This window comes from Phoxinus phoxinus (assembly GCF_949152265.1).
Source record: "Phoxinus phoxinus genome assembly, chromosome: 7".
Taxonomy (NCBI): Eukaryota; Metazoa; Chordata; class Actinopteri; order Cypriniformes; family Leuciscidae; genus Phoxinus; species Phoxinus phoxinus.
This window is the reverse complement of record NC_136882.1, coordinates 32,566,389-32,593,440: the sequence shown is the minus strand read 5'-3', so window position 1 is coordinate 32,593,440 and position 27,052 is coordinate 32,566,389. Positions and strand designations below refer to the sequence as shown.

Sequence of the window (27,052 nt, the reverse complement as noted above, 5' to 3'; positions counted from 1 at the left end):
GTTTGTAATGTCTTCCTCACATACAGTACGATATCAGTTAAGCTATCATTTGGCTTCAGAAGACTTGGAATATAAGTCACATGGAAAAACTCTTGTGATGATTTCATGCTGTTTGTTTGGAGCTTAGCAGTATAAATGAAATTGTGTCATCTGGAAAAGATCTCAGACATTCTGTCTCCACATCTTGTTTTGTGTTTCAAAGAAGAAATAAAATAATACGGGGTTGTCAAAAACATGGGGTGAGTACATGATGACGACATTTGAATTTGTGGATAAACTGTTCCTTCAAGTTTTTTTATTCCACAAAGCTTTAATTGTGATTAATGTAAATTTAGCAAATTTGGTAGGGCTTTGGTTCAATTCCCAGGTAACAAAGAACTGATGAAATGTATGCCTTAAATGCACTGTCAGTCGCTTTGGATACAAGCGTCTGCCAAATGAATAAATATAAATGTAAAGTGATGCCGCATCAAATCTAAGATGAGTCACCTGGGGGAAACTGAGCACCAGGCGATCTATTCCTTTCACTCTGGTCTCGTTTAAAAAAAGACTACACAATAACTGGTAGCAATAAAAACCGAAAACACACACACCAAGCTGTCCTTTTTAAAAATGACAATCCACTTGTTTGAGTATGCGGTTATTTAAAGACCTTGCTTTTTACCACTGATCTCCAAGAGAAAAATTCCAGTGCTTCTCACCTCACTGCATTAGCTATTCGTTGGTTTAATCACCCATTTTAGAACCGCTCAACTTAATATAGTAGTGTGTGTGTGTGTGTGTGTGTGTGTGTGTGTGTGTGTGTGTGTGTGTGTGTGTGTGTGTGTGTGTGTGTGTGTGAAGCTATAATGTGAAGCATTTATGTAGCTATTTCCCATTACCAATTAGCCGAAACATAATTGAGGCATGACACAAGTGAAAATGATTATTTCACTAAGGGCGTTTTCAGACGCATTTGCTTTGGATCATTTGCTTTGGATCATTATTGCACTGATTATTATGTTTCTAGCATGTTATATATTTTGCAAAAGTTCTTCTAACCCAAACTGATGGAGTGTGTAGCTTTTCATTTCTTAAAGAACCATGTAGGAAGACACATCATGGCCATATTCCAGGATGACAAAGCCAAGATTCATCAGGCTCAAATTGTGAAAGAATAGTTGAGATGGAGCATGAAGCATCTTGACATTGTCGTTCAGGAATATGGCCATGGTGTAGGTTGGCAGGAAGCATGAAGAATCATTTTCACACATGAATTGGCACCTCTGAGTCCAGACCTTAAATTCATTGAAAGTCATTGGGATGTGCTGGACTAGACCGTACAGAGTGCTTGACTCTTGCACTGTCAATACAAGATCTTATTTCTCTTGATGGAAATAAATGTTGTGATGTTACCACCCACAAAATCAGACACTGCTACTGTTTACATAAAACATTTCCCATTATGAAGGATAATACAGCTTGGTTTGTTGGTCCATTGGGTCCGATTGCTTTCTCACCACGACCGAACTGCACCAGAGTTAATTTTCAATCAGACCGAGACCACCTAATTTAAGGCATCTCTGACCGATTATCTTGGTTCAGATCTGAGCGCGATTGCAGTGTTCATATATGCTTAAACAAACCAAACTAAGGGAGAAAATGCATCAGGTTCCAAAACAAATGCTCCAAATGAGCCAGGTGTGAAAGTGCACTTGCTCTCATTAGAGAACTTGTGTTCTTACCGCATCGAAGTCATCCTCATCTTCTTCACAGTGCCGCTCAGCCGCCCCAGGGTCTCTCACCACCCTCAGATCCCCGATAACACCCTAGAATACACAAGCACAGATTGGTAAGCTTATTTTGATGGTCATGGCAGGTGTGGTGACATACAGTACATGTTGAATGGCAGCTGCTCATTAGAGACTGAATCCACTGCTCTTTTTCATGATAATGCCTTCCACGACAGAAATGCTGGCAGTCAGATAACAATGTGAGCCTGATATCTTACTTTTCAAACACATGGCTATCTGTCTCCATGTGGGATTTCCCTTTTATGGTTTGCGGCACAATTTCAACACAGATGGGGATAACATTCAATACAATCCACCAAAACAACACATTCCTAGTACATTCAACGGCTAACATACAGTACATGTCTCATTAAATGGATAATTGATCTAAAAAATTAAAATTCAGCCATCGTTTAATCACTCTCATGTTGTTCCAAACCTTTCTGACTTCCTATCTTTTGTGGAACACAAAAAGAGGTGTTTAGCAGAATGTTGACGGTGCTCTTTTCCATACAATGAAAATTGAATGGGGTCCAAAAGCTGTTAAGCTCCGTAACTGACAAAAAGCACAATAAAAGCAGTCCATTTGAAGTCTTCTGAAGCCATATGATAACTTTGAGAAGGACCAACATTTAAACCGTTATACATAAATAAGGGAGCAAATTTATAATGACTTCATTTTTGGTTTGTTAATTGTTTCACACACAAAGATATCATGTGGCTCCAGAATATGTGAAATATAGTGTATGGATGCTGTTAAGGTACTTTGCTTGTTGCTTCATGTAATATTTTGGAGCATGACAGTGGTAACCATTTATGTTCATCAAGAACAGCATGCACATCCTAATATTTCGTTTGGAGTGATTCTTTTTTGGATTAACTATCTCTTTAAGTTGATCTCCATTCAAGATCCCTTTATTTGGGGTAATGGGAATTCTGGCTAAGTTGCTGGTAAGATCTGACAGGACTTCCCCTCTCATGTCTCACAAACTAAGGTCAAAGGTTTAGGAGCAGAATGCAGTGAAGGAAGCTTTAAGATGTCTTAATTGTCCTTTTGTGTCACGTTGTGACCTCCACCGAGACCCTCTTACAGACCTAACACAGGGTCAGATTTACAGACCTGATTTCTCCACAGCTCTGCAGATAAGCACATGCTCTTAATGAGAGGGATGGAATAGCAATCATATCCTGCCTAATCAGGTCTGTAATTATGATGGCCATCTACTTATGGTGGAGTTCCCACAGGAAATGGAAGCCACATGAAACAAGGAGTCATACTGAACTGAACAAGATCCATCTGCTTTTGAGTGGACATTATGAGCTCTGGGAAATATGAGGCATTCCTGCTGCCTCAGTTGCCTCACTATGGTAATTGAACAATATGCTTGAAAGCACTAACATAACTGCAGAACACAAGGCAGTATATTCAATCACATTTCTTCACAGATCAGCAACCGGTTAAGAATCTGCTGGCTTATACGAGTAGTATAATATAAAATAAATGTTTTGATGTAATTCAATTGGCTACATATTTATTTCTTTATTCTATGATGATTTATGTAATATTAAGTTATTTAGAGGCACTCAATATTTTTTATCAAGATCATGACATATTTCCTGTGATCCAGACAAAAAATTATCTCAAGTTTGTATTTAGGAACATGACAAATGTGCCTCTAAATATTTCTTAAATAAATAAATATTTAACAAATCATCCTAAAATAAAGAAATAAATATGTAGCCAATGAAAGTACACTAAATATAACATTTTAAAATAAATATAAATACATACGTGCATAAGTAATACATAATATATAAATAAAAGTCCTATTTTTATTAATTGATATATGCATACAATTAAAACTAAATGAATAAATGAATAATAATTTAATAAAACAACAAATAAAATTGCATTAAACATTCCATTTAAATTACATTTTCACATATAAATATATAATATATAACATAAATAGATATAAAAATATTGTAAGTATAAGTAAATGATAGAAAAAAATTATACAAATAATTACAAATACAATAAAATAAAGAATAGCGAAAAAAGAATAGGGTAGCGGTCCACTGGTTCTCACTGATCTGAGATCAAGCTGTGGGGTCAGCTGCTGCACTACCACACAAAACATGCAGGAGCTAATTGCTCCCCTGTGGCTTCTTAAAGCAATTAACTACTCTACTCAAACAAGGAAAGACGAGTGGACTTTTTTTACAACCACAGAATGTATGTTGTTTTTTAAACAGGCCAATTTGAGCAATCAAATCATGTAGGAGTCACTCAACCACAGATTTTTATTGCACTTTCCCTTTTCTAGCCCAAGTTAACCTTAATTTGACTTGTTTTCACTGGGATACCCTGGGATTATATTAAAGTATGGGCTGTGTACATACCAAAAACTTATCGGAGTCTGCTCCACTGGCATGGCCAACAAACACTCCAGCCCCGGCATCCAGGTCCATATCGTCTGGGGACCGCTCGAAATTGATGACCTGAGGATCTGAGTCACATTTGAAGTAGAGGGAAACCTGCTCATTCAAAACACTGATGGAAAACCGGGTCCAGGTGTTCAGCATGGAGGGCACGGAGAATCTGGCCGCCTCGTATGAAGTCTGCGAGTCAGGCTCAGTGTAGTAGAAGATAATATTCTGCTTGCCCCTCTCCACCGCCGACAGCTTCACACCAACATACATGATGTTCTGGGTTGGGTCACTGATGGAGAAGATGACGCCAGGCTTGGTGGACGTGGGCTTTATGTTGAAGATGAGGGAGAAGTCACGGTAGAAAGGGTTGGGCAGGTGGGCCGCAGCTGACTGTCCCACGTTGGAGCTTGGGCCGAACACATAGCCGGGGTTGTTGTCATTATCAAAGACTTTGGAGACGCCATCAGGTGGAGGATCGCCAATTAACTGTAACAGCGACACTCCACTTTCTTCTGTGGAAGGAAAGGAAAAGAATATGAAGGGACTTTACAAAGAACAATGCAAAAGTGAATGGTCAGGGATGGGCAGCAGGCTCGGGCTAGGTTAAAAAGCACTTTATTAGTCTGCTCAAACAAATATTGTAGTGTAAAGTGTTCAACAGCTGTGATGGGAAATCAAGCAGTGAGTATTGACTTTAGTTGTGAAATCCTGTGAGAAAGTATTATTATTGGCTGTATATACTGTAATATCTTTGGTAGGGCTGGGTATCGAGTTCAATACTTTTTATGCACCGACCGAATTGCCTCGATACCATCGAGTATCAAAAAAATGTCTTGTCGTTCGGTACCAAATTTCAAAACCTAAGGGCTTGATTCGCTGTGGCGAGGCATCAAGGAAAAACAGTAGTTTATGCCGGTTACACCCAGAGACGTGGGTCACATGTGAGGCTGTAGTGTGTAAGCGTCCCAACCCCTATAGATGTAAAAGATGTTGAAAAGATCAAAAGTGTGGCTACATTTCACCAGGCTTGATGCCAAGAGTGTGCGATGCAATATTTGCGACAAGATAACTGCTGCCAAGACCAGCAACACGACAAATCTGATGAAGCACTTGACAGTGTACGGAATAAACTTAAGAGCAGAAAGTTGCTCCGTCTTCAACTGCAAGAAGAACTGGAGCGCGTCACAAATTAACCGAAACTCGCCGTATAAGCTACTAGCCTCACAGACATGAGAAATAGGCGTAGGCCAATAGAAAAGCTTGAAATGTGTACTTTTAAAGAAAACCAATTCGAATTCGAAAACAAATACGCTGTGATTATGTAATCCAAATGAAAGGGGCATTTCTCTCTATAGGCGCGTGTTGACTATACTGCCAAGATGACAAGTCAGCAACATCAACTTCATCTTTGCAGCCAACACTGACTCAAAAAACTAGTTTATTAATAAACAATCAAAATGTCTCCTTGCAATTTTTTTCCAACAGTGGTTTGTGGCAAGCTTATGCGTGCACTTAAAAGAAAGAAAAAAAGGGAGAAAAAACCTGTAAAAATAAAACCAAAGTTATTTTAGGTAATATATAGGCAAATGTAAGCTTGTTAAAACAGATTTCATTAAATTTGTATAAAAAAAAGTATCATTCAGGAATCGGTATCGATGTCAAGGTATACAGTACAACATTTTGAACGATATCCAGCCCTAATCTTTGGTAAGCTAAAGTTTTTCTTTAGAAGGAAAATGTGTCAATAAAACAGACAGCTGACTCTCTAAAGAATAGTCTATTTTATGTGACTATATGTGGGAATTTTTGATATCCTGAAAAAAAATACAACCCTTTAGATTTAACAAGAATGTACATTCATCGTCCAGTAAAAGTCCCAGTTTTAATAGAAAGTTACCCCTTTGTTTATTGTTCCCAGACCTTCTTGAGAATGTAATGCACTATGTATGTAATGCACTGATATCTTCAAAGTAAAAATATTAATGCTTTATACTATGTGAACACCCTAAAAACTAGATTTCATAAGACCCATGAGGCTGCAATAAGTACTTTATACTTGACTCAAGAGGATATAAAACTAGTTTTGACCTTAGAAATGAGTTTCATGCCAACTACTACAAATGTAGGTTTCTCCAAAATAAAAGTTATGTTATCAGCAGTTGACACAAAGTATTTAAAATAATTTAAATTAATAAATTAAATTTTAGAGACAACCAATTTCAATAAAATAAAATAAAACATCACTGGATCCTTCTTTTTTTGCAGATGATTATATGTATGTATATATATAAATCAAGACTGCTTGGTGAGATCAAAAGGCTTGCACTAAAGAACCATGGATAGAAACCTTCAAACTCATGCTAATATCACTCAGCACAGACATATTTAGCTAGTTGTGAAGATAAGCTAGACATGGAAACATCACAGGCTCCATGTGCTGACATGTCATGAGGAGGAGGGAAAGGTGTGAGGTTACAGCTGGACAGCTTAAGAACCTTCCTGCCTACACACACACACACACACACACACACACACACACACACACACACACACACACACACACACACACACACACACACACACACACACACACACACACACACACACACACACACACACACACACACACACACACACACACACACACACACACACACACACACACACACACACACACACACACACACACACACACACACACACACACTGCATCCTCCGGGCAATTCTGCTTTTTTAAATATAGATAAATAAGGACAGTGTGTTTCTTGCTAAAACATCCCTCCTTTTTCTATCATACGGATGATTTTGTTTTGTTAGACAAAGCACATGTAGCATGAAAAGAAAAACAAAACGGCATGAAAAGAAAAACAAAACAACATCAAAACAAAACAAAACGAATCAAAACAAAACAGCATGAATAAAAGCAAAACCAAACAGCATGAAAAGAAAAACAAAACGGCATTAAAAGACAGCTAAACCAAAACCCTAAAAAAAAAAGTTAAAAAAAGTGCTCATTATACTAATGCATAAATGTGTGTTTTGTAATCATTTACAGAAACAGAGAATGACTTAGTGTTCAACTTCTAGAACTTTGAGCTGCTTTCATGTTGAAAAATAAATGTTTTGAACCATGACTTGACTTTATAAAAGTTCTGAAAAAGTATAACTCACAACCACATGGTCTTATTTATCAAACAAGGATCAAAGACCTTTAGGGGCTTACATGTTCATCATTAAGTTCTTCAGATGGTGCTTTTTGTTATGAGTCGAAACAAAATGCCTTTGCCTTTGTTGCACATGAAAGGATTAGAAAAGAAAACACCTTACGTTTGGTTTTGGTGTAAACCAAAGAATCAAGCCTATTCTTTGGATTGATTTAACTAGACACAGTTTCACTATTCAAAGAGAAACCCATGTCTTTAGATCATGACAGAATAATGACAAGCTTAGAAGAGGAGGAGCTTTTGGAGCTAACCTCGCATTCCTGCACATGTTCAGGTGTTGCTGTGTAAACAGAATACATGCTAAACCAGCGTTCAGAATGGCTAATGGCCACATCAATACAAGACTACATTTTTCTGAGACATGTTGGGCTTGTGAAAATCACTTTAGGGAAACCAGGATCTTGGACTGTTGCTTTTCTGACAGCAGGCAATAAATCCTGATGCCAGAATCCAGATGTGTGTCGGGATAACATACAGAAGTCCCCGAGGACATGTGCGTCTGCTCTTGTACATGAATACAACAGCCCAGATATTTGACACTAAAGTAATGGATGCAACCGATTTAATGATGAATAATGTATTGGAGGATTTAGGACTAGACTTGATTTTATTTTTCGGGAATTGATTGGATTGAAATAAGTATGTTACATACCAACAATTTAAAAATTATATAAAATTATTTAAAAATAATTCAAATATAAATCATTAAATATTATATATATATATATATATATATAATAACAAATTTAATTAGTTTAATTTAATTTGAGTACAGACAATCTATTCTTACTGAAAGCAAATCTTTTGTCAAAAACCATTTTGGCCGTTGGTCTGATTTTGTACAAAACAAAGTATCTAGTTTTAGTCTATTAACTTCTTTCCATGTCACACACGGTTGATGAGACTGATGTGGCATCCATACTGTATGTTCACCAAACCAACCAACCTTGACATCAGTATGTGGTCAATGTTTTACTAGCCTGCTGTAATATGGTGAAGATCTTTAAGGGCCACCTTGTTAGAGTTAAATATTAGCGTTTTAAATAAAGTGCCTGTTTATCTTCTGATCCATACTAGCGTTCTTGACCTCTTCGAAACTAAATGGGTGGGTTAAAGCAAAAATAAAAACCATTTACAGGTGCTATTACCTTTCTGGGTGGATTACTGAAAACACATATATGATGTTAAACAACAGTGACCCATCAAAATATGACTTAAGGGCTCATGGTAAACGCTGAAGTCCTTTCTCAAATTATATCTGATCAGGGCATATTTCATAAAGGGCGTGGAGTCCACATGCTGAGACATTTCAATGGCATATCTAAATGACAAATGGTCTTATAAAACTGAAATATTATTGAAAACTGCTTAATTGATTATATTGTTGCATAATTTAAACTATATCCATGACCTTCAATAGCACTTGAAAAAGTCAAAGTGCATGAAACTGAACTGAAATTTAAATAAATAAAAAACTCTCTCTTTCAAGCCCACATATACTAAAGCCAACATAAACGAGTAACTTCTAACTGGTTCTTCTAACTTAGATTAGTTTGCCGTTTTAATCTAAGGCTGTCTCAGAATGCAATTTCTAATCAAGCATTTTAAATAAGATGTGAACTGTAATCAGTTTATCCTAAGGCTTTAAGAGCCTCTTACTAGTAGGCGTCCCTTCTTAATCCTGACAGAAAATGCTAAATCATCAGCATCATTCACTTGCACTTATCAAACATCAGATATCAAAACGCCACATGACCCAATTATGCCAAATAAGCCTGTATTAAAGATTTGTTGACTTGTACCTTTTATTGGACACTAGACAGCATTAAAGCCCGTGATACAGTTCCGTACAACTGGAAACCTGCACAGCATCTTTTGCCAATGGAAGAAAGAAGTATGATCCAATGTGACATCAACACTGCCAATTTACCCCAGCTAACCCGTTTAACCTTGGAGGCACAATACAGGCACAGAGGACAAGATTCTCAACACAACACTTCCACATTTTTACTTTTTTCTGACAGTCAAGTCATCTTGGCAATTGCGGGAATTGCCCTCTCAGTTGATCCATTACAGAATGAATTGAGCACACTGTCTATTGGCACTCAGAGGCTCTATTGTTGTGGAAAAGGTCCATGGAGGGCCTCTGACCCAATGAGAAATCTCGCACAATCGCTTCCATTTTCCCAATGAAACCATTTTTTCTAAATCTAATAGCTCCATCTACAAGCTTCACTGGAGTCCAGACACTACATAACCCCATTAGGATCTGTGACACTATTTGAGAAAGCTTTCAGAACAGTCACGGGAGGATATGAGATGGGACCATACAGAAGATGAAAGTGTGTGCGCAGCAGAGAGGGGGAGAAACTTACGAAAAGTAGTCACACCACTAACAGAACTATTTGCAGTAGCTTGTAGTAGCTCTATACTACCATTTTCCCCTTTACTTTGAAAGAAATTAATACTTTTATTTAGCAACAAGGATCCATTCAATTATTCAAAAGTAAATCAATTTAAAATGACACAAAAATATTTATAATGTTATTTTGTATTTCCAAATAGAGAATCCTGACAAAACATGAATCACAGTTTCCACAAAAATATGAAGCAGCACAACTGTTTTCAACATTGACAATAAGAAATGTTTCTTGAGCACCAAAAACAGCATTTCATTTCATTATGTATTTATAAAGCACATTTAAAAACAACCCATGGTTGACCAAAGTGCTGAACAGGACAATATAATCAAAAACAAGAGTTGCAATCGATACAATTACAGACAAAAAAATTATTACGATTCAAAATTGAAGAATGCATTAAAAATCCACATTAAGAAAATGTTTTTTAAGCTTTGATTTAAAAGTGGCAAATGATGACACCGTTCTGATCGATAGTGGTAGGCTACTCCATAGTTTGGGGCCTGCAATTGACCATTCGCAAAGACCCGGCCCCCTAAAAATGAAAACTAAAATTTTGAACTCAATTCTCTGTTTGACCGGGATCCAATGTAGAGAAGATATAATAGGAGTGATGTGATCTAATTTTCGACTACCAGTCAACAGCCTGCCAGCAGCATTTTGAACTGTTTGAAGACGCCCGATAGATGATTGGTTTGCTCTGAAATAAAGCGAATTACAATAGACAAGTCGTGAGGTGATAAACGCATGGATAAACACTATTTCTAAGTTCTTTGGGGAGAGAAAAGATTTGACTTTTGCAAGACGTCGTAAGTGAAAGAAACAGGATTTTACGGAATTAATATCAAACTTGAGGCCTGAATTGAACAAAACACCTACATTTTTGCAGATGAGGTAACATGAGAATTCAACTCGCCAAGGTCCGGAATACCAGAGTCATAAAAATCACTTGGTCCGAACAACAATACTTCAGTTTTATTCTCATTTAAAGCTAAAAACATTTGTGTAAGCCATAGTTTCACTTCCTGAAAACATGCAAGCAGGACTTCTAAGGAGCTTGAATTATTTTGTTTAAATGGGAAGTACATTTGGGTGTCGTCAGCATATAAATGAAATGATACTCCGTATTTGGAAAAGATGGAACCCATATTAGAATGATTTCTGAAGGAAATGTCAAATCCTTCTGACACTAAAGACTGGAGTTATGATGCTGAAAATTCAGCTTTGACATTACAAAAATAAATTACACTTCAAAAAAAATTATTCAAATAGAATTTTTGATCAATTAAATACAGTCTTGGTGAGCATAAGAGACTTCTTTCAAAATCATTAAAAAAAAAATCTTACCAACCCCAAACTTTTTAATGATAGTGTACATCAAAGCAATACATATCTGTTCTTTGAGAACAAAATTTCAATGTAATACTGTCATTATAATTTAGACTAAGTTTTCTGGCACAAATACATTCTAAAAATAAATTGCTTTGTTAAAGTGCTCCAATAGTTAACTAGCTTGTATAGTAGCTTGGGAGGTTAAGGTTTCAGTGTAGTTTCCCCAGAACTGGTGCGCCCCAAGGGAATTCTGATGAGAAAAGCAAATTCCTTAAAATAACAGACTAATTAACAAAAAAACAATCAATTGTAGTTAAAGGAAGACTAGACAGGCTGTTACACATTAGCTTGCCCTTTGCACATGGCCCCAGAGCCTCACAAAAGCTAACAATGGCTAGACACTGTCACACTTAACAACCTATTGCGTGACAATTACGCTTTCCAACACAAGCAGAACACCTGGAATTCACTTTTTAGTTTGCGATGAAATAAATGTCAAATCCTTCACATGTAGCTAACATGAGAACCATATAATTAGCATAACCAAATCTATGAACACAACATGAGCAGTCTGCAGCACCACAGGGACCATCAAGGAAGCTTTACAGCCGCTGAGAAAGCCTCGGTCTTGCTGCTTGCATTATAAAAAACATTAATATTGTGGTTTGATCTTATCTGCCAATTAGCCTTGAATGTCTCAAAACACTGCCTATTCTAATTTCATTTAGATGTTTCCATTATTTAAGATGACTATAATTAAGGTTGATGACTAGATTATTTTAACATACACACGCAAACAAGGCCCTGTTTACACCTAGTATTAAGTTGCTAACATAGCGAGACCAATAAACTGATTATAGCTCACATAGTCTATATGCTCTACAGTGATCTGTCACGACACATTAAAGAACCACAAAACGGTATTTATTGTTTACATTTATTTAAATGAATTACCAAATTTGAAAGGTGAGACTGTTTAATATGTTTAATATCAAAAGTAACCTGGTCTGTCCTGTCCTGTCCTGTCTGTCAGCGTGTTGTCAGTGTCATCTCTGCTCCGCGATGTATTTTTCACTGCGTGAGAACATGGTGTGGCGTGAGAACATTGTGCGGCGTGAGAGAGCGGCGTAGCTTGTCGGACATCGCGACAGTAACTAAGGGGGGCGGGTCTTTGCGAACGGTCAATGTCACATTGTCACAACGAAGCCTGCCATTAAATAGTGGCATATTTAAATAGGCTTTGTAGCCAAATTTGAAACAAAATGTAATTGCAACCAGTTTCAACATTGATAATATTAAGAAACTGTTCATATCAACATTTAACGTTAGTATTTGGCTGCCGAAAATGACATTTTGCATCACAGAAATAAATTACATTTTAAAATATCTTAAAATAAAGTTATTTTCAATTTCACTATATTGCATTATTTTTTTTATTGAATACGGTATGCAACTTTGGTGAGCATAAGAGACTTCTTTCGTTAGAAGAACATCTAACAAACCCCAAACTATTGTTTTGGTCACTAAATTTGCAGTTGCCCCCAATAAAATGTGACAGCTTTGTGACCCTAAACCGAATTTCTTCCAATGTGCCATTTCAGAATGACTCGGATGGGCTCCTAAAACATGATGTCCACTCAACGTTGTCAATATAACAAGCTGTCTGAAAGATAAAGTCTTTTTTAGACACTCTTTTAAGATAAAGGCCATTTGGCCCCAGCAAACACCGCTTACAGTGCACTAAAAATACTGTACTTGAACAGCACTTGGAATTCAAGCTAGAGACTCAACTGTTTTTTTAATCGTATAAAACCATGGACTGACGCTATTCATCATGACTCTATTTGCTCATTGTGTATTTATATATGTTCAATTGCTTCACATGACAGTTTATTCTGTAACCGGGTTTCTATCACAAAACCACACAAATACCAACTGAATGCTCTAAGGATTTACTTGGCGAAGGATTACAATCATAAATTCAGCCTGAACATATGGACTAGCAATTCTGTGTTAAGTCACTCCTGCCAAAAATGTAACCTGAAAGCTGCATTTACTGCGTCTCAGCACAAAGACATACTTATTAGAATACAGATGGTTCTATCCTCCAGCCACAGAAACATGAACATTTATCTGTCCTTCACCGTTAAGAACAAACTCTGGAATGAGGGTGGGGGGGGGATTCCTATGAACGGCATTCACTGTCAAAAACAACTCAAGATCAAAAAGTGTATGCTTCCCAGCCATTTATTCAATAAAAATAGCTCATGTTTCAATAAGAAAAACACATAGTTCCAGGCAAAGTACATCAGAGTCCTTTTTGAACATCTTTATTTAATAAAATACAAATTAACTTACAACCAGAACAGCTCATGGCATTTTCAACATGCCTAACAGCATCAAACATTATTCTGTTGAACTTGCATTGCTATTTATTAATAAATCAGAGTAAAAGGGACTTTCCACTGCCTTAACATGCATGATGGAGGAATGTAATATATCCAGCTTATTTGGTGATGTATGGATAGGTTAACAATTTGACCACTAACTGCATACTCACATGAGGAACCGTATGCATTAGAGAAGAGCAATGTGCAGACTGCAGAGGTGTTTCTAAGTTCTAAGATACCCCACTTAAATGTAGGTTAAGAAAGAACGTGTGGTGGTAAACTGTTTGGCAATCTCTTATGGATTTGTTCTTTTAAGTTTAGAACCTCAACGTCATCGTTCTCAGCCACTCCCTCTGTACGCTGATTGGACCGCTAAAAAATTGACCGGAGAAAACCCAGGAATATATCGCAATCCCAGACGACGTACTGTAGGAAAAATAAAATTGAGTGGAAGTACGTAGGAGGGCGGAGCCAGGCTACCGATCGATCGGCCTCATATCGGTATCGGACGATAATCACATTCTATGACTCAGTCGGTAGTCATTAAGGGTACGCTACACGACAACGATGTAGTAAAAACTGGGGGAAAAAATCCTTCACATTTTTTGCATACAGGTGACACCATTGTCAAAACAATCCCTGTTCACACGGATCTTTAAAACTGACTATGAATCATGTATGCCAGGCCAGTAGTTGGCGATGTCACTTTGTAAAGAAACACTACGTGCATATAGACTGAACATGTAATACGTCACCGTTTTCATAAATTCGTGGTTTTGTAGTTTACACCGAGACGATTACAGTATCGTTTTCAAAAACTTGCACTTTGAAACCAGTTTTTAAAAAACGCCATTGTCATGTAAATGAACGGCCAAAACACATAAAAAGTTGTATGTTTTTAGTTCAAATTGGTGTTGTGTAAATGGACTCTACATTTGGCCGATCTCATGAACCGATTGCAATTTGACAATATAAAACCGCAAAAAGTTGCTAACGGCGTACATGAGGCTCACACGACAAGTTCTGATTTGTAACCTTCGAAAAAATATGCAAACCATAAAATCGCACATCTTTATTTAGAGAAGGTTGTCTCAATTCAAACGAGCCCCCACACAACATAACATGATGTATAGATCTTGAGAAAACCCTTGTGGAGTGACATGACACGATGCTTGGCTAAAGCTACAGGACCTCCAGGAACCGATCGCATGGTGATCGTAACAGGGTTTTCCAACGTCACTTTAAAGTTCAACCAATGGAAACTGGATCACGGGTATGGTGGGTAGGGACGATATGTAGAGACCAAATCAAATGGACACTGTTTTACAGTGTGCTTGAACGTGACTGGATCGATCGCTCAGATTGACAGATATTGATTTACCGTGCTCCGTAGAATAGGAGCGCACAGCTGAAACAGCTATGGAAGATCATCACTCACCACCAGAATCGTATTTCTTGTTACTTATTCTATGCACAAATATTTGTATGCTTTGTAGCGCCTACACATGTAAGTAGTTTTTTTGTTCAGTAAAAGTTAGCCCAGATGCAGTTGACATGAATGTGAACAAGACCAAACTTGATTTTATGACCTGCCACATATACTTTCTAATTGTCATCATGTCAAGCATGAATAATAAAATCAATCAATAAATCGCATCACTTTTCTGGGAGTTTTCCAGCAGTGTTGTAACATATAAATGTTTTCTTACCAAAAACGTATCAAAAGAGACCAGGTACTTGATGATACCTTGTTTTTTATAGGGCATAATAAGCAATTACTTTTAAGTATGCAACTTAAAATCATGTGAAATCATTAAATATCCCTACAAGGTTTAAGGGGTTAACAGTGACAGTCAACAGAGAGCTTACATTTCACTTTTATAAAGCTTGAATGATCAGGATCGGGCGGCCATGATGACAAGAAATTGGTAGTCGGTATCAGCTGCTAAAATCCTGACCCCTATTTTTAGCCAATAAAATATTTTAGAGCTAACTAAAAGAAGAAAACAAATTCAAGACCGTGGGAACTGAGAGCCGCGTGTGTATTGAAATACAAACACATAAACATGCAAAGACTTGATTAAGTAGTGCCATGCAGTCATCCTTCACACTTCCATGCAGTTTTGACAAGCGTGCAAAGTGAATGTGTTAAAACATCTCCCCAGAGACTTTGAGTGCTTACAACTGGTGAGGACCACACAACACTTACTTACACACAAACATAAACCCTCACCAAGACTGGTGGATGACAAATAGACAGACAGGTGGCACTGGTTGAAAATGCATCTTTCTTTCTTTTTTGAGAGAGAGAGATGGCATTCTAACCGTCCGTTACCTTTCTGGTTACTAACTGACAAGCAGCGATACCCATCATGCTTTTCTTCAGGCAAAGAGTGGCACTCCACGGGGAGGCGGCCCTCATCCAGGAGCGTCCAGCAACTGTCACGCAGGATCTCGCAGAAACTGCGGCAGGGCAGGGGGGGTGGCAGTCCAGGCGGGCCGCACCGCGGTGTCAACAGCAGGCAGAAAAACCATTCCAAACTATGATGGCAGTTTGAGCGCAAAAGCCATGCCCATTGGGTTAAAACCACCTGAACTTCCTCGACGCTGCTTTGATTTAGAAAATTGGGCACCATGAAACTATCCACTCTCGTTCTGGTGCAAAATGGCAAATCAGGACCGACTGGCAAGCAGCGAGAGGATTCGACAACCGGCATGCTAGCTACAAAATACTCACTTTCAATGGTTAGTAGATTATCTGAGACAGAGTATTCCGAGGAATACAATGTCGAGTTATCATAATCATCATGCTCAGTAGGATTATGCCCATTTAAATGATTATATGTGCTAACATTTTTAACAAGAATGCTTTCATTAAACTGACTGTATGCTGGGTCACTGACGCTCTGAAGTCCATCCATCTGGTCCACTTTGGTCTCCGGCTTGAGGTTTCCCACATGCAAACTAGCATTTTCACCAGAAATACCCGAAACGTTGGTTGACGTAACATAGGCATCCTGCATTTCAAATTGAGAAGATCCAGATCCGGATCCAGAAGCAAATTCAGACCCCTTTACAGATTCAGACTCAACCCTTAACCCGGACCTGGATATGAACTCTGATTCCCCCTCAAAATGACCTCCATTGTAACTGACCTCTTTTTCCACCTCAATTACGGAAGCACTTGTACCTGCTGTTCTGGTCGGTTCTGTCCTCAGTCGGGATGTGGGCCTTATGGTTGTCAGGTAGGCCGGTGTCTGCGTGCCCTTCGTATTCGAGTTACCATTCCAGAACCAGCCATGTGTGTGGCGTATGCTCAAGCACACCACAATAAAGAGGCAAAGCCAAAACCTCAGCTCAGACATCACGTTCACTTCCAGTCAATTCAGCAATTCAAACAGGATCCTGACATGCCCTCTACAGTAATCCACACCACACACACAGAGACTCGTCCCTGGCTCACCGTAAAGTCACCACAATCAGCCCACAAGCCAGGCAGGAAAAGTTTAGAGGAGGAGTAACATATTTAAAAAGAGAGCAGGGGGCTGCTTCGTCATTGGCCGAGCTTGGGACCTTTTCCTCCCCCGTAGCTCCATCCCTCCTTTGTCCTTGTGAAAGAGTGTCTCTGATGATAGATATTCTTACCAAAAATGCCTGCAAGGCGTGCTTTTGTATACGCCGGTGCTTCTAAATGCCCTCGCTGATGGAATTTAGAGTTGTTTCAACTTTTACAGCCTTTGTAGGGGCACAAAAATTCCACAGACCCACTGTTACACAGAAACAAGCTGCTTAAAACACCTCTTAGATACAGACATTTATCCTTTAAATAGGGTTTTTCTATCATTTGCTGAAGCTGTTTTTTATTATAATTCAAAATGAATACTTTTTTGTTCATTTTCTGAAGGAAATACTAGTGCTTGCAAAGCATGAAAAAATAGATATTTAGGTAGTTTATGAAATGTTGCATCAGGGACACTTTACAGCGAGTTATCCAAAGCAACATAACAGTACCGTTGAAAGTTTTGAGGTAATAATGTAAATAAGCATGCATTAAATTAATAAAAAAAGACAGTAAAGTAACTTGTGCTGTTCTTGTGAACTTCTTATTCTTAAAATAATGTATCACGGTTTCCATAAAATATTAAGCAGCAAAGCTGTATTCAGAAATGCTTCTTGAGCATCAAATCAGCATATTAGAATTATATTTGAAGGGTCGTGTGACACTGAAAACTTTCAGCTTTGCTATCACCGAATTTTAAAGTATACAAAAACAGAAAACTGTAATTTTAAATCGAAATAATATTTCATAATATTACTGTTTGTACTATATTTTTGATTCAATAAATGCAGCCTTGATGAGCATAAGAGACTTCTTTCAAAACATGTAAAAAAATACAGACCTCAAACTTTTGAACAGTAGTGTATATAGTAAAATTATAAATGTGATCAATTATAAAAATCAAATGGAGTCTGTATGTTACGAGAGATAAAAAGATTATTGATATTAATAATCAGAATGCCTGAGAGGAATATCAATATGCAATCACTCTATTAAATATAGTTTAAAAATTCTATAAAGACCAAATTATGCTACCTAGTTAGAACAACCGTTTCATTAAACTTTTTATCCTTCTTGATACAAACTTTATCCCCTTTTTAGGAGAGACAATAATTTCATAACTATGTCAATGAATTTCACACAGAAGCCAATTCCACATTCCAGCTTTGAGCATCCACCTCCAGCATATTGGCTTAAACCAACCCCCAATACAAATCTTGTTATCTGGTTTAAACTTACAATTAGTTTTGACAGAGGCGACCACCACATGTTCTGTGCTTCAGTTACAGAGTTATCTTGTGCACTTGTTCAGACAAGCTTACAAGAGCTGGTGACAGAGACCCTCCACATGCTAACTGACACTATAAGCACTGTCAAACTACAAATATTTCTCCTGAAGAAATGTACAAATATGAACACATGCATCAGTGGACATTGTGCCTCTCTCAGGCCATGTCCACACGGTGTTTTTATAACCGGAGTTTTTCCTCCTGCGTTTTTGAAAAAATCTCTGTCTACATGAAAACGCAAAAACACGCTATCAAGCGCCGTCAAGAGCATTCCACACCAGCAGGTGGCGATATAACCCTAACCGTAAAGCCACGTTGGCTAATCAGAAGCCGTCAGCGGCGCACAATCTGACGTCAAACACAGCGGATAACGGCGCACACTTTGACGTCGCAAGGCAAAAACTCCGGTTTTACGGTCTACACGACAACACTGCAACCGGCGTTTCTGAAAATCCTCACCCTGGCAGGGGTTTTCAAAAAAATTCGGTTTCAGTGACCTGATTGGGCGAACCGCGTAAAACAAGTCACGGTTATAAAAATACCCATGTTCGTGTGGACAAGGCCTCAGTATACTGTAAAAAAATAAAACATTTACTGGATTACGTTTCACAAGAAAATACTATTTCTATCTTATACTTTCAAAATTTCATGTTTAATTCAACATGTTAAATTTCTGAATTAATTAAAGAGTGTAAACTGTGTCTATGCCATTTTTTCAGTACATAAGGTATGTGAATATACCATCGCAGATTCCCATAATGCTATATTCCAAATAGTCTCCAAATCCCTGAAAATGTTTTACATAAATTACTAGAGCATGAATTAATCAGAACACAGAAACTTTTAAAAAAGACTATATGTTTGTATAATTGCAGGAGACACAACTATAAAAAATTGTAAGTGCACATTGTCAAAAAAAATTGTCAATGTGCTCTTCAGTCAGAAACAAATGGACTACAATTTAGCCGCGTTTCCACCTCAGGAACTTTCCCCAGGAACTAAGGACGTTGGGGTGGTGCTCGGTGTGTTACGACCGCAGGAAACAGGGTCTAAATGAAATTCCGGACAAAAATGTCCCCCTCAGAAAGTCCCTGCTCACGAGGTAGTAATAAGTTCAGGATCTTTCGGGGGTTGGACTTGAGCGCTGAACACACTTATTGGTTGAGTTCAGCATCTTGATTGGTTGACTACACACAGCATTTTATTTCAACCACCATTTTTAAAAGTATGTTGCGATGCGTGCAGTAAGAGTTGTTTGCTATTAAAATCAACAGTGGAGTTTAAAAAAAATAAGACAGATGGACAGACGACGAGGTTCAGGCTTTATTAAGCTTATATGCGGAGGACGAAATCTAAGAAAGTCACGCACAGTCCTACGTCACCAGACTAATTTGCCTAATATTCACAGTATGTAAACACAAAATACTGGTCATTTTATTTGTCTGGCTTTTAATTTAAAGCAATCCACTGAAAAATAATGATTTAAATATGTTTTACAGAACAAAGCTAATTTTAGCATTGTGAAGTACTTTGGATAAAAGTTGAGCATTGTGAAGTACTTTGGATAAAAGTTGAGAAAAGTAAATAAAATTGTATTAACTCAAAAAGTCTAAAATCTTAATAAAAGTTTCACTCTTTGACAGTGCAGACACCTCAGAGTAACAGTATAAGCCAAAAGATACAATGAAGCCTTGTGTTGTGTTGTGTTTTTCTTATTATCCACAGAGCTGAATTTATAGTAAGATGAGTCTAGGATGCATAATCACTCTTTGGGGTTTTGATGTGAACTGGATAAAAAGCTGAACCAGGGGATTTGGTTCAAAGAAAACTCTAGAGTTCTCTTCTTAACCAGTGAAAGGACACAATGAGGCATGCAGATATTTCAGAAACCTACAACGTCTGCCAAACCCCTTGAGGCACAATAGAGAAGTCAACCCCTCAGAACAATTCATCAAGAGGCACAGCCAAATCACTGGGGCAGCCCACAGTGAGTGTGGGAATGACATTAACAAATGCTGAGCAGAAGTAGACAGTCCTCAAGAACAACAGCGAATCTAGCATTAACTCAGCATAGCATTTAGATTTCAAGTGGACTCTGCTGGAAGAGTTCTCATTGGTTCTGTGGCAAAACCTAGTGAGCAACCTTGTTGTCTACTGCCCATGTAGACATCTACCTTTAGAGATAGCGTCCTACCTGAAATGGAACCTCATTTAGAACAATTTAAACAGACTCTAGGTGTGACCAAAATCACACACCGAATTTCCTGACCATTAAAAAGTGCATTCTACAGTATATGGTATGAATCCGCCATGTTGGCTTTGACATGTGACCTACAGCGTCAGTTGAGTTGTTTTATTACCATTCCTAATGCTGCGTTCACACCAAACGCGAATACAGCGTCTGGCGCGAGTGATTTCAATGTTAAGTCAATGTTAAGTCAATGTAAAGACGCGTTTACACGCGTCTGGAGGTCCTGCGGCGCGAATGAGACGTTTAGTGTGGCGCGGTAGACGCGAATTCGCCTCATTCGCGCGTCCAGTTCGCTTCAAACACTTGCTTTTTACGCGCGTACATTACGCTTTGACATTCTAATTATTCAAGCCTCAAACTAGACGCGATAGACGCAAATTTTACGTGAGAAACCCAAGAACGCAGCATAACTCCTCCCCCATTGCCTCATGGTAGTAAAGTGTCCATTGGATGTATGCTTCAGAATCTCACCGGGTACTCTTCGCCAACTGTTTTATACTGGACTATATACTGGACTTTTTTTTCACATATTGTTTTTTACCTACTATGTAAAGTATGCAACATCTTTGATTTTTTTATTGACCACGTCGCTATGCATAATGGGATTGACTTCTACAAGGAGGATACAAGCAAAGCTACATTAGAACTTGGCCAAAAGAAGGTATTATCCTGCTTACCTTTTGGGAAAAGCTCACATTGAGAATTGTGCTCACAATTTCTTAAAATGCTGCCTATATAAGCAACTTGGTTTTAGAGCAGAGCCCAAAGATTGGGGAAAATCCTCCCAAAATAAATCTATATTAAGTAACCAAAAATGTTTTATTATAGAATTATGTCAATTCCTACATGCAAGAAACGCATACAGTAAAGTTGTTTAATGCAGACTCCGGTGTTCACTGCAGGTTAAAGGAAGTATGACTGACTTCATTATTTTTTCTTCTCATTACACAGGAAGTCAAGGTTAATGAACTGCAAACACAGCTTTACCCACAAGGACACAGAAACAAGAGCAGCCATGAGAACATGACATCAACACATGCTTCTTATTACCTTGAGCCAAAATGTCACATACATCACCAAAGCAACTTACAATTCAATAACTGGCTGAAGTCCTGCTGTTAGCTTTTACTCAAGGGTTAATGCTAAACCTCATGATTCAGATCATCCATGGGTGGGAATCTTAGTTCACAATTCTCCACGGTGCATGACTCCCTCGCAGTCGTGACCTTTCTCGGCACACATTCAGGGCCAGCGTGTTCTCTGCCATCAGCCAAAAAGATTTGTTTGGTGGATGAAAGCTGCACTCATCAGGATGTGATTTAACATGAATTTTAAAATATAAGGCAGTTTTTACTCCTTGTCATCACAGAAAAAAAATGCTTGTGATGTTTGTCTTTTGGGGAGTCCCACATTCCTTTATGACTGAACTGGGATATTCTTTAGGGGATCTTGAGGGCCAAGGGACTAATGATTTGGAAAGTTTGGCATCTGAGCTTTGTTTTGAGTAAAACTTCATATTAATCATACAACAATAACACCAAAATAGGCGTCACGTGTTAGTCTGAGGAGTCGAGGTGCTCAGGATATATGGGATGTGCATCCAGAAAGGATGGGTGGGCAAAAAAAAACATCCACACCGGTATGTTTTCAGTCACACTCCTCTGCAAACTCCTATGAGGAAACTGAGCTTTTCTGACATTTCCTGCCTCTCACTGATGAGAAAAGTGTCTTGGACATGTAATGTCCTTGGGTGTGTTTGAAAAAAAAGATTGTTGTTTTCATTAATCCCTTATTTTTCGGATGGTGTTCATCAAATCTACATGGCCTCACATGTATCTTCAACTAAATTACCAAATTAATGCAATAATTGAAATAAGATGAAAACTATACAGAGTACACTGCTGTTTAAAAGTTTGGAATCAGTCAGATTTTTTAAAAGAAATTACTGCTTTTATTAAGCAAAGAAGCATTAAATTGATCCAAAGTGGCAGCTTTGTATAATTTCTATACAACAAACAAATCCTGAAAAAAATATATAAAGTTTTCCACAAAAATATTAGGTGTCACACAACTATTATATTTTAGAAGGAAGATATAAAATATAAAGATATAATATGACGTAAGGCTGAAAAATAAACAGCGTTTGGAGTGCATTGAGGTGAGTAGGCAAACATTGTCAGATAAATGAAAGGATCTTGTGAATTTGAACAAAGCTTTCTATATTTACAGGTGACAGGGAACTTGTTGAGTGCATGTAATTAACTTGAGCACAGGGATAATAACAGCATCTCATCCTGTTTCCGCTGTCCACAGGCTTTCTTTTTAAATGCAGAGAGAGTCTGAACCTCGAGCTGGCATGCCAAAAGCAGAAGTTATGAGATGTACAAACAAGGTGTCCTTGATCCATAATAACGCAGTAACAGATGTGACACAGGTTTACAGCATCAGCAGGAGCAGACAGAACAACAACACTTGATTCAATATATTCTTTGGGGTTTTCCCACTGAGATTTGTCATTACATAGTCAAACAGCATTGAAGCAGACATTCATACAGGCTTTTTGAGGTCAATTTAAAGCAGTTAAAAATTCTAAACTGTTTGCTCTAAAATGTTTCACCCCAAAAAAATGACGGAGGAAGGTCCATGGTCACAGAGTCTCCCTCCCACCTGAATATAATGTTTACATACTTTTACAGGGACTTGCAAAGTAAACTCTCTCAAAATGATTTATTTTAGTGTGTGTTACTGATAAGGAACAATAGAAAGTTTTACAGCAAAAAAAACAAACAGCATAATATTATTTGCCATCACTGTGATTTAAAATAAGTGCAGTTATGGGCTAAAATAATCTTGTGGCTCATGAGCTTTGCAATGTTGAGCAGTGCACAGAGGGGAAAAATACACCCATTATAGATGGATCACTTACTTAATAAAGGAAAAGACAGGTTTGGTTTGGATCAGATTAAACTGAACGACAAATTACAGATTAGATGAATGTGTCCTCTTAACACCAGCCAAAGGGGAAAACCTAGTGATCACATGTTGCAATTTAGAGTAACCTCGCTCTTTCTCCCATCATTTCACTCTTAGCCTTCGTCCAAGTGGCTTAGAAGCCAAACTGAGCACATGTGACCCACTTTAACCTCTAATTGCAAGGTCAGTCCACTTACAGGAGAATTAAAGGGTCACATCACCTTCCAGTCTAACATTTCATCATATGCCATTTCATAGGTCCATTAAACCCTACATACGTCCAGACACAAGCTTGCAAAACTATAAAACCTGCAAATGTTCAGATACACAAGCTTGCAAATCTATTCCAGACAAAATGATCAAACCGATAAATATATATCTCCTTTTGTGTCATTCAAATGACATGGGCATGCCTAGTCTAAAGCCCCGGACACACCAAACTGAAGTCAAAGAGCTAGCGGCGACGAAAGCTGACTGTGTTGCCGCCTCTCGTCGGCTGCTTCTCTGCCAAATAGCTGCGCTTGAACACACCAAAAGGACTAAAGGCGACTATCAGCTAGCACTTGCGTTCTGTGCCTGCGTGTAAGTAAATATCTGTCCATATCAGCAGGTATCAATAGTCTATTTTCGTCATTCAAAAAGGAAACCCGAAACTAGGGCAGCAAATATACAACCCGTAAACAAAGAAGCGCTTGCTTAGCATTTTGAATATCAATCACGCTGATCATCTTCATTCCACTCGGCTTATGTTACTATGAAAATATTTGTGCATTCGATTGCACAGGTAAAATGATGTAAAATTATTACAGTCTTCTGCTGTACTGTCTTGACTTCTTTGCTCGCTTTCATAACTTTCGCTTTTATTCTCCACCTTCGCTAAGCTAAGCGGCCAGAGTTCTCTCTCTCACCGACGGCCTGATGCCGAATCAACCCGACGGCGTTTGACTAGAGCCAGCGGTGCGGAACACACCGAAGGAAACTGAGCAGACCGACGACTTGGTGTGTCCTGGCATTAAAGCTTCAGAAAAGTGCTGCAGTCAGTTAGATAATTGAGCGTGTAATCAGACCCCTGCCAAAAAGCCAGAAGACACTCAATAGCCCCTCTCGGTGTCCAGTGAACTTTCTATGCATTGTAGCTTCCTCTGATCTGTCCTCACCTTTCAGGTCCCCCGTCTATACATTGTTTCAGAGAACTATACATCCGATATAACATTATACCATAGAACAAAATTAGTGAATCTGATATGGACTAAGGCTAACAATAGCTGTAGACATTTCAACATAAGTCCTTTGTGAAGGAAAGACAGTGGGACTCGACAGACCGAATTGAAACAATTTCTGCTTTAGCTGCATTTGAATATGATTACATTAGTTAGTTAGTTAACCTTTATTTAACCGGGCAAGTCACTTAATAACAAGTTCTTATCTTCAACAACAGCCTGGCAGGAGAGTTAAAATCTCCTGAAAGACATACATACATGCATGCATACATACATACATACATACATACATACATACATACATACATACATACATACATACACACACACACACACACACACACACACACACACACACACACACACACACACACACACACACACACACACACACACACACACACACACACACACACACACACACACACACACACACACACACACACACACACACACACACACACACACACACACACACACACATAACAATACTAACACATATACATTCATTTCAGAAAATCTTGAATTAAAGGAACAGTTTACCAATAAAATAAAATTCTTCAATATGTCATTCCAAACCTATATGACTTTTTCTTCCTTAAATCACTTTAGCTGAATTTTCAAGCTGTTTTTGTCTATTCAATGAAAATGAATGCTGGCGTCAAGTCAAATGGGTTAAAAACAACATTATAGGGTCAGAATATTTTTTTCATTTTATAAGTATTTTCATTTTGGGGTGAACGATCCCAAAGTAAACACACAAAGGAAGTGTAAATGGATATAGAAGTTCCAGCTACCCATCATCTACATGCATAGAAAGATCTATGCTGACCTACAGTTTGAGCTCTCTAAGGAGCATATGGAAGATCCATATGATGTGTTTGTACAGCTAAAAGGGGTCGTAACCCCTGCACTGGGACTCCATAAACCGAGGTCACCCTGAAAAAACAAATCTACAAGACCCAATGATGGGAAAGCCAGTTCGCACAATAAAAACACCCTCAGCCTAAACCAACTACAAACTGAAACCAAAATGCACGTACACAACACAACAAAATCCATGTCCAACACCTTTCTTGCTTTGTGCGCATGTACATAAGTGTAGGACCAATAAAGAACAAACAAAACAAAAACAAAGGATTACAGAAGGATACCCCCATGTTAAACTTCAAAGACTCAGTGACAATGACATGGAATGCACGGCATGCCTTCATGACACCAGCAGGCTTTTGTCTGGACCTCTCTGGCTCTCTGTCAGCAAGCGAGCCGCAGGAGAGCATTTACATGCTAAACACTGCTTCCTCAGGGACAGAGCTTACTCGGGGGGCTGCTTCAAAAAGCAATGAGTTTAGTTAAGGGAGCGGAGGGTGGTCCATCTCCAGTTCCACTGATAGTCTTCATGCGTCAGTTTTATTGTTCCTAAAGGCACTTAAGGTTTATTCTACATCCTGGACTTAATTTTCGAAGACACAAAAATATAAATAACAGGCCCCAAACATTACTTTGAAACTTAAGTCACACTTAATGCTTAATGTATGAATATTGTAAAATTAGAAACAAAATATGATAAATTGATGAAAAATTATTAATGAATAATAGGTGATTTTTGTATATGTATGTATATATATATATATATATATATATATATATATATATATATATATATATATATATATATATATATATATATTAGGGCTGTCAAAAGATTAATTGCGATTAATCGCATCCAAAATAAAAGTTTGTGTTTGCATAATATATGCGTGTGTACTGTGTATAATTATTATGTATAAATACACACACATTCATGTATATATTTAAGAAATATTTGCATTTATATACTGTATATACACACACATATATTATGTAAACACAAACTTTTATTTTGGATACGATTAATCGCGATTAATCTTTTGACAGCCCTAATATATACATAGTAATATGTTTAATATACACTGCCATTTAAAAGTTTGGGATCAGTAAGATTTTTGATTGTTTATAAAAGAAGTCTCTTATTCATTACTCTAGTCTAGTCTTTAGTGTCACATGATCCTAAATCATTCTAACATGCTGATTTGCTGCTCAAGAAACATTTTTTATTATTATCAATGTTGAAAACAGTTGTGTACAGTTGTTTTTCAGCATTATTTGATGATTAGAAGGTTCAAAAGAACAGCATTTATTTGAAATAT

The 27,052-nt window shown here is 37.8% G+C and overlaps 1 protein-coding gene across 5 annotated transcripts in view; it reads right to left on the bottom strand.

Annotated features, from left to right (window-relative positions):
- The window catches only part of col18a1a (collagen type XVIII alpha 1 chain a), an 83,381-nt gene that overhangs the window by 23,572 nt on the left and 32,757 nt on the right, over positions 1-27,052 (bottom strand). For 2 of the 5 annotated variants that reach the window (XM_079617872.1, XM_079617873.1), the window contains exons 1-3: positions 16,762-17,047; positions 4,176-4,717; positions 1,725-1,808 (exon numbers count right to left, since the gene is read on the bottom strand). In XM_079617872.1, the coding sequence (XP_079473998.1) occupies positions 1,725-1,808; positions 4,176-4,717; positions 16,762-16,936 (801 nt within the window). In that variant the 5' untranslated portion in view covers positions 16,937-17,047. Of the gene's footprint in view, positions 1-1,724; positions 1,809-4,175; positions 4,718-16,761; positions 17,048-27,052 lie in introns of those variants that run through there. The other 3 variants (XM_079617875.1, XM_079617874.1, XM_079617876.1) reach the window with 2 other exon arrangements.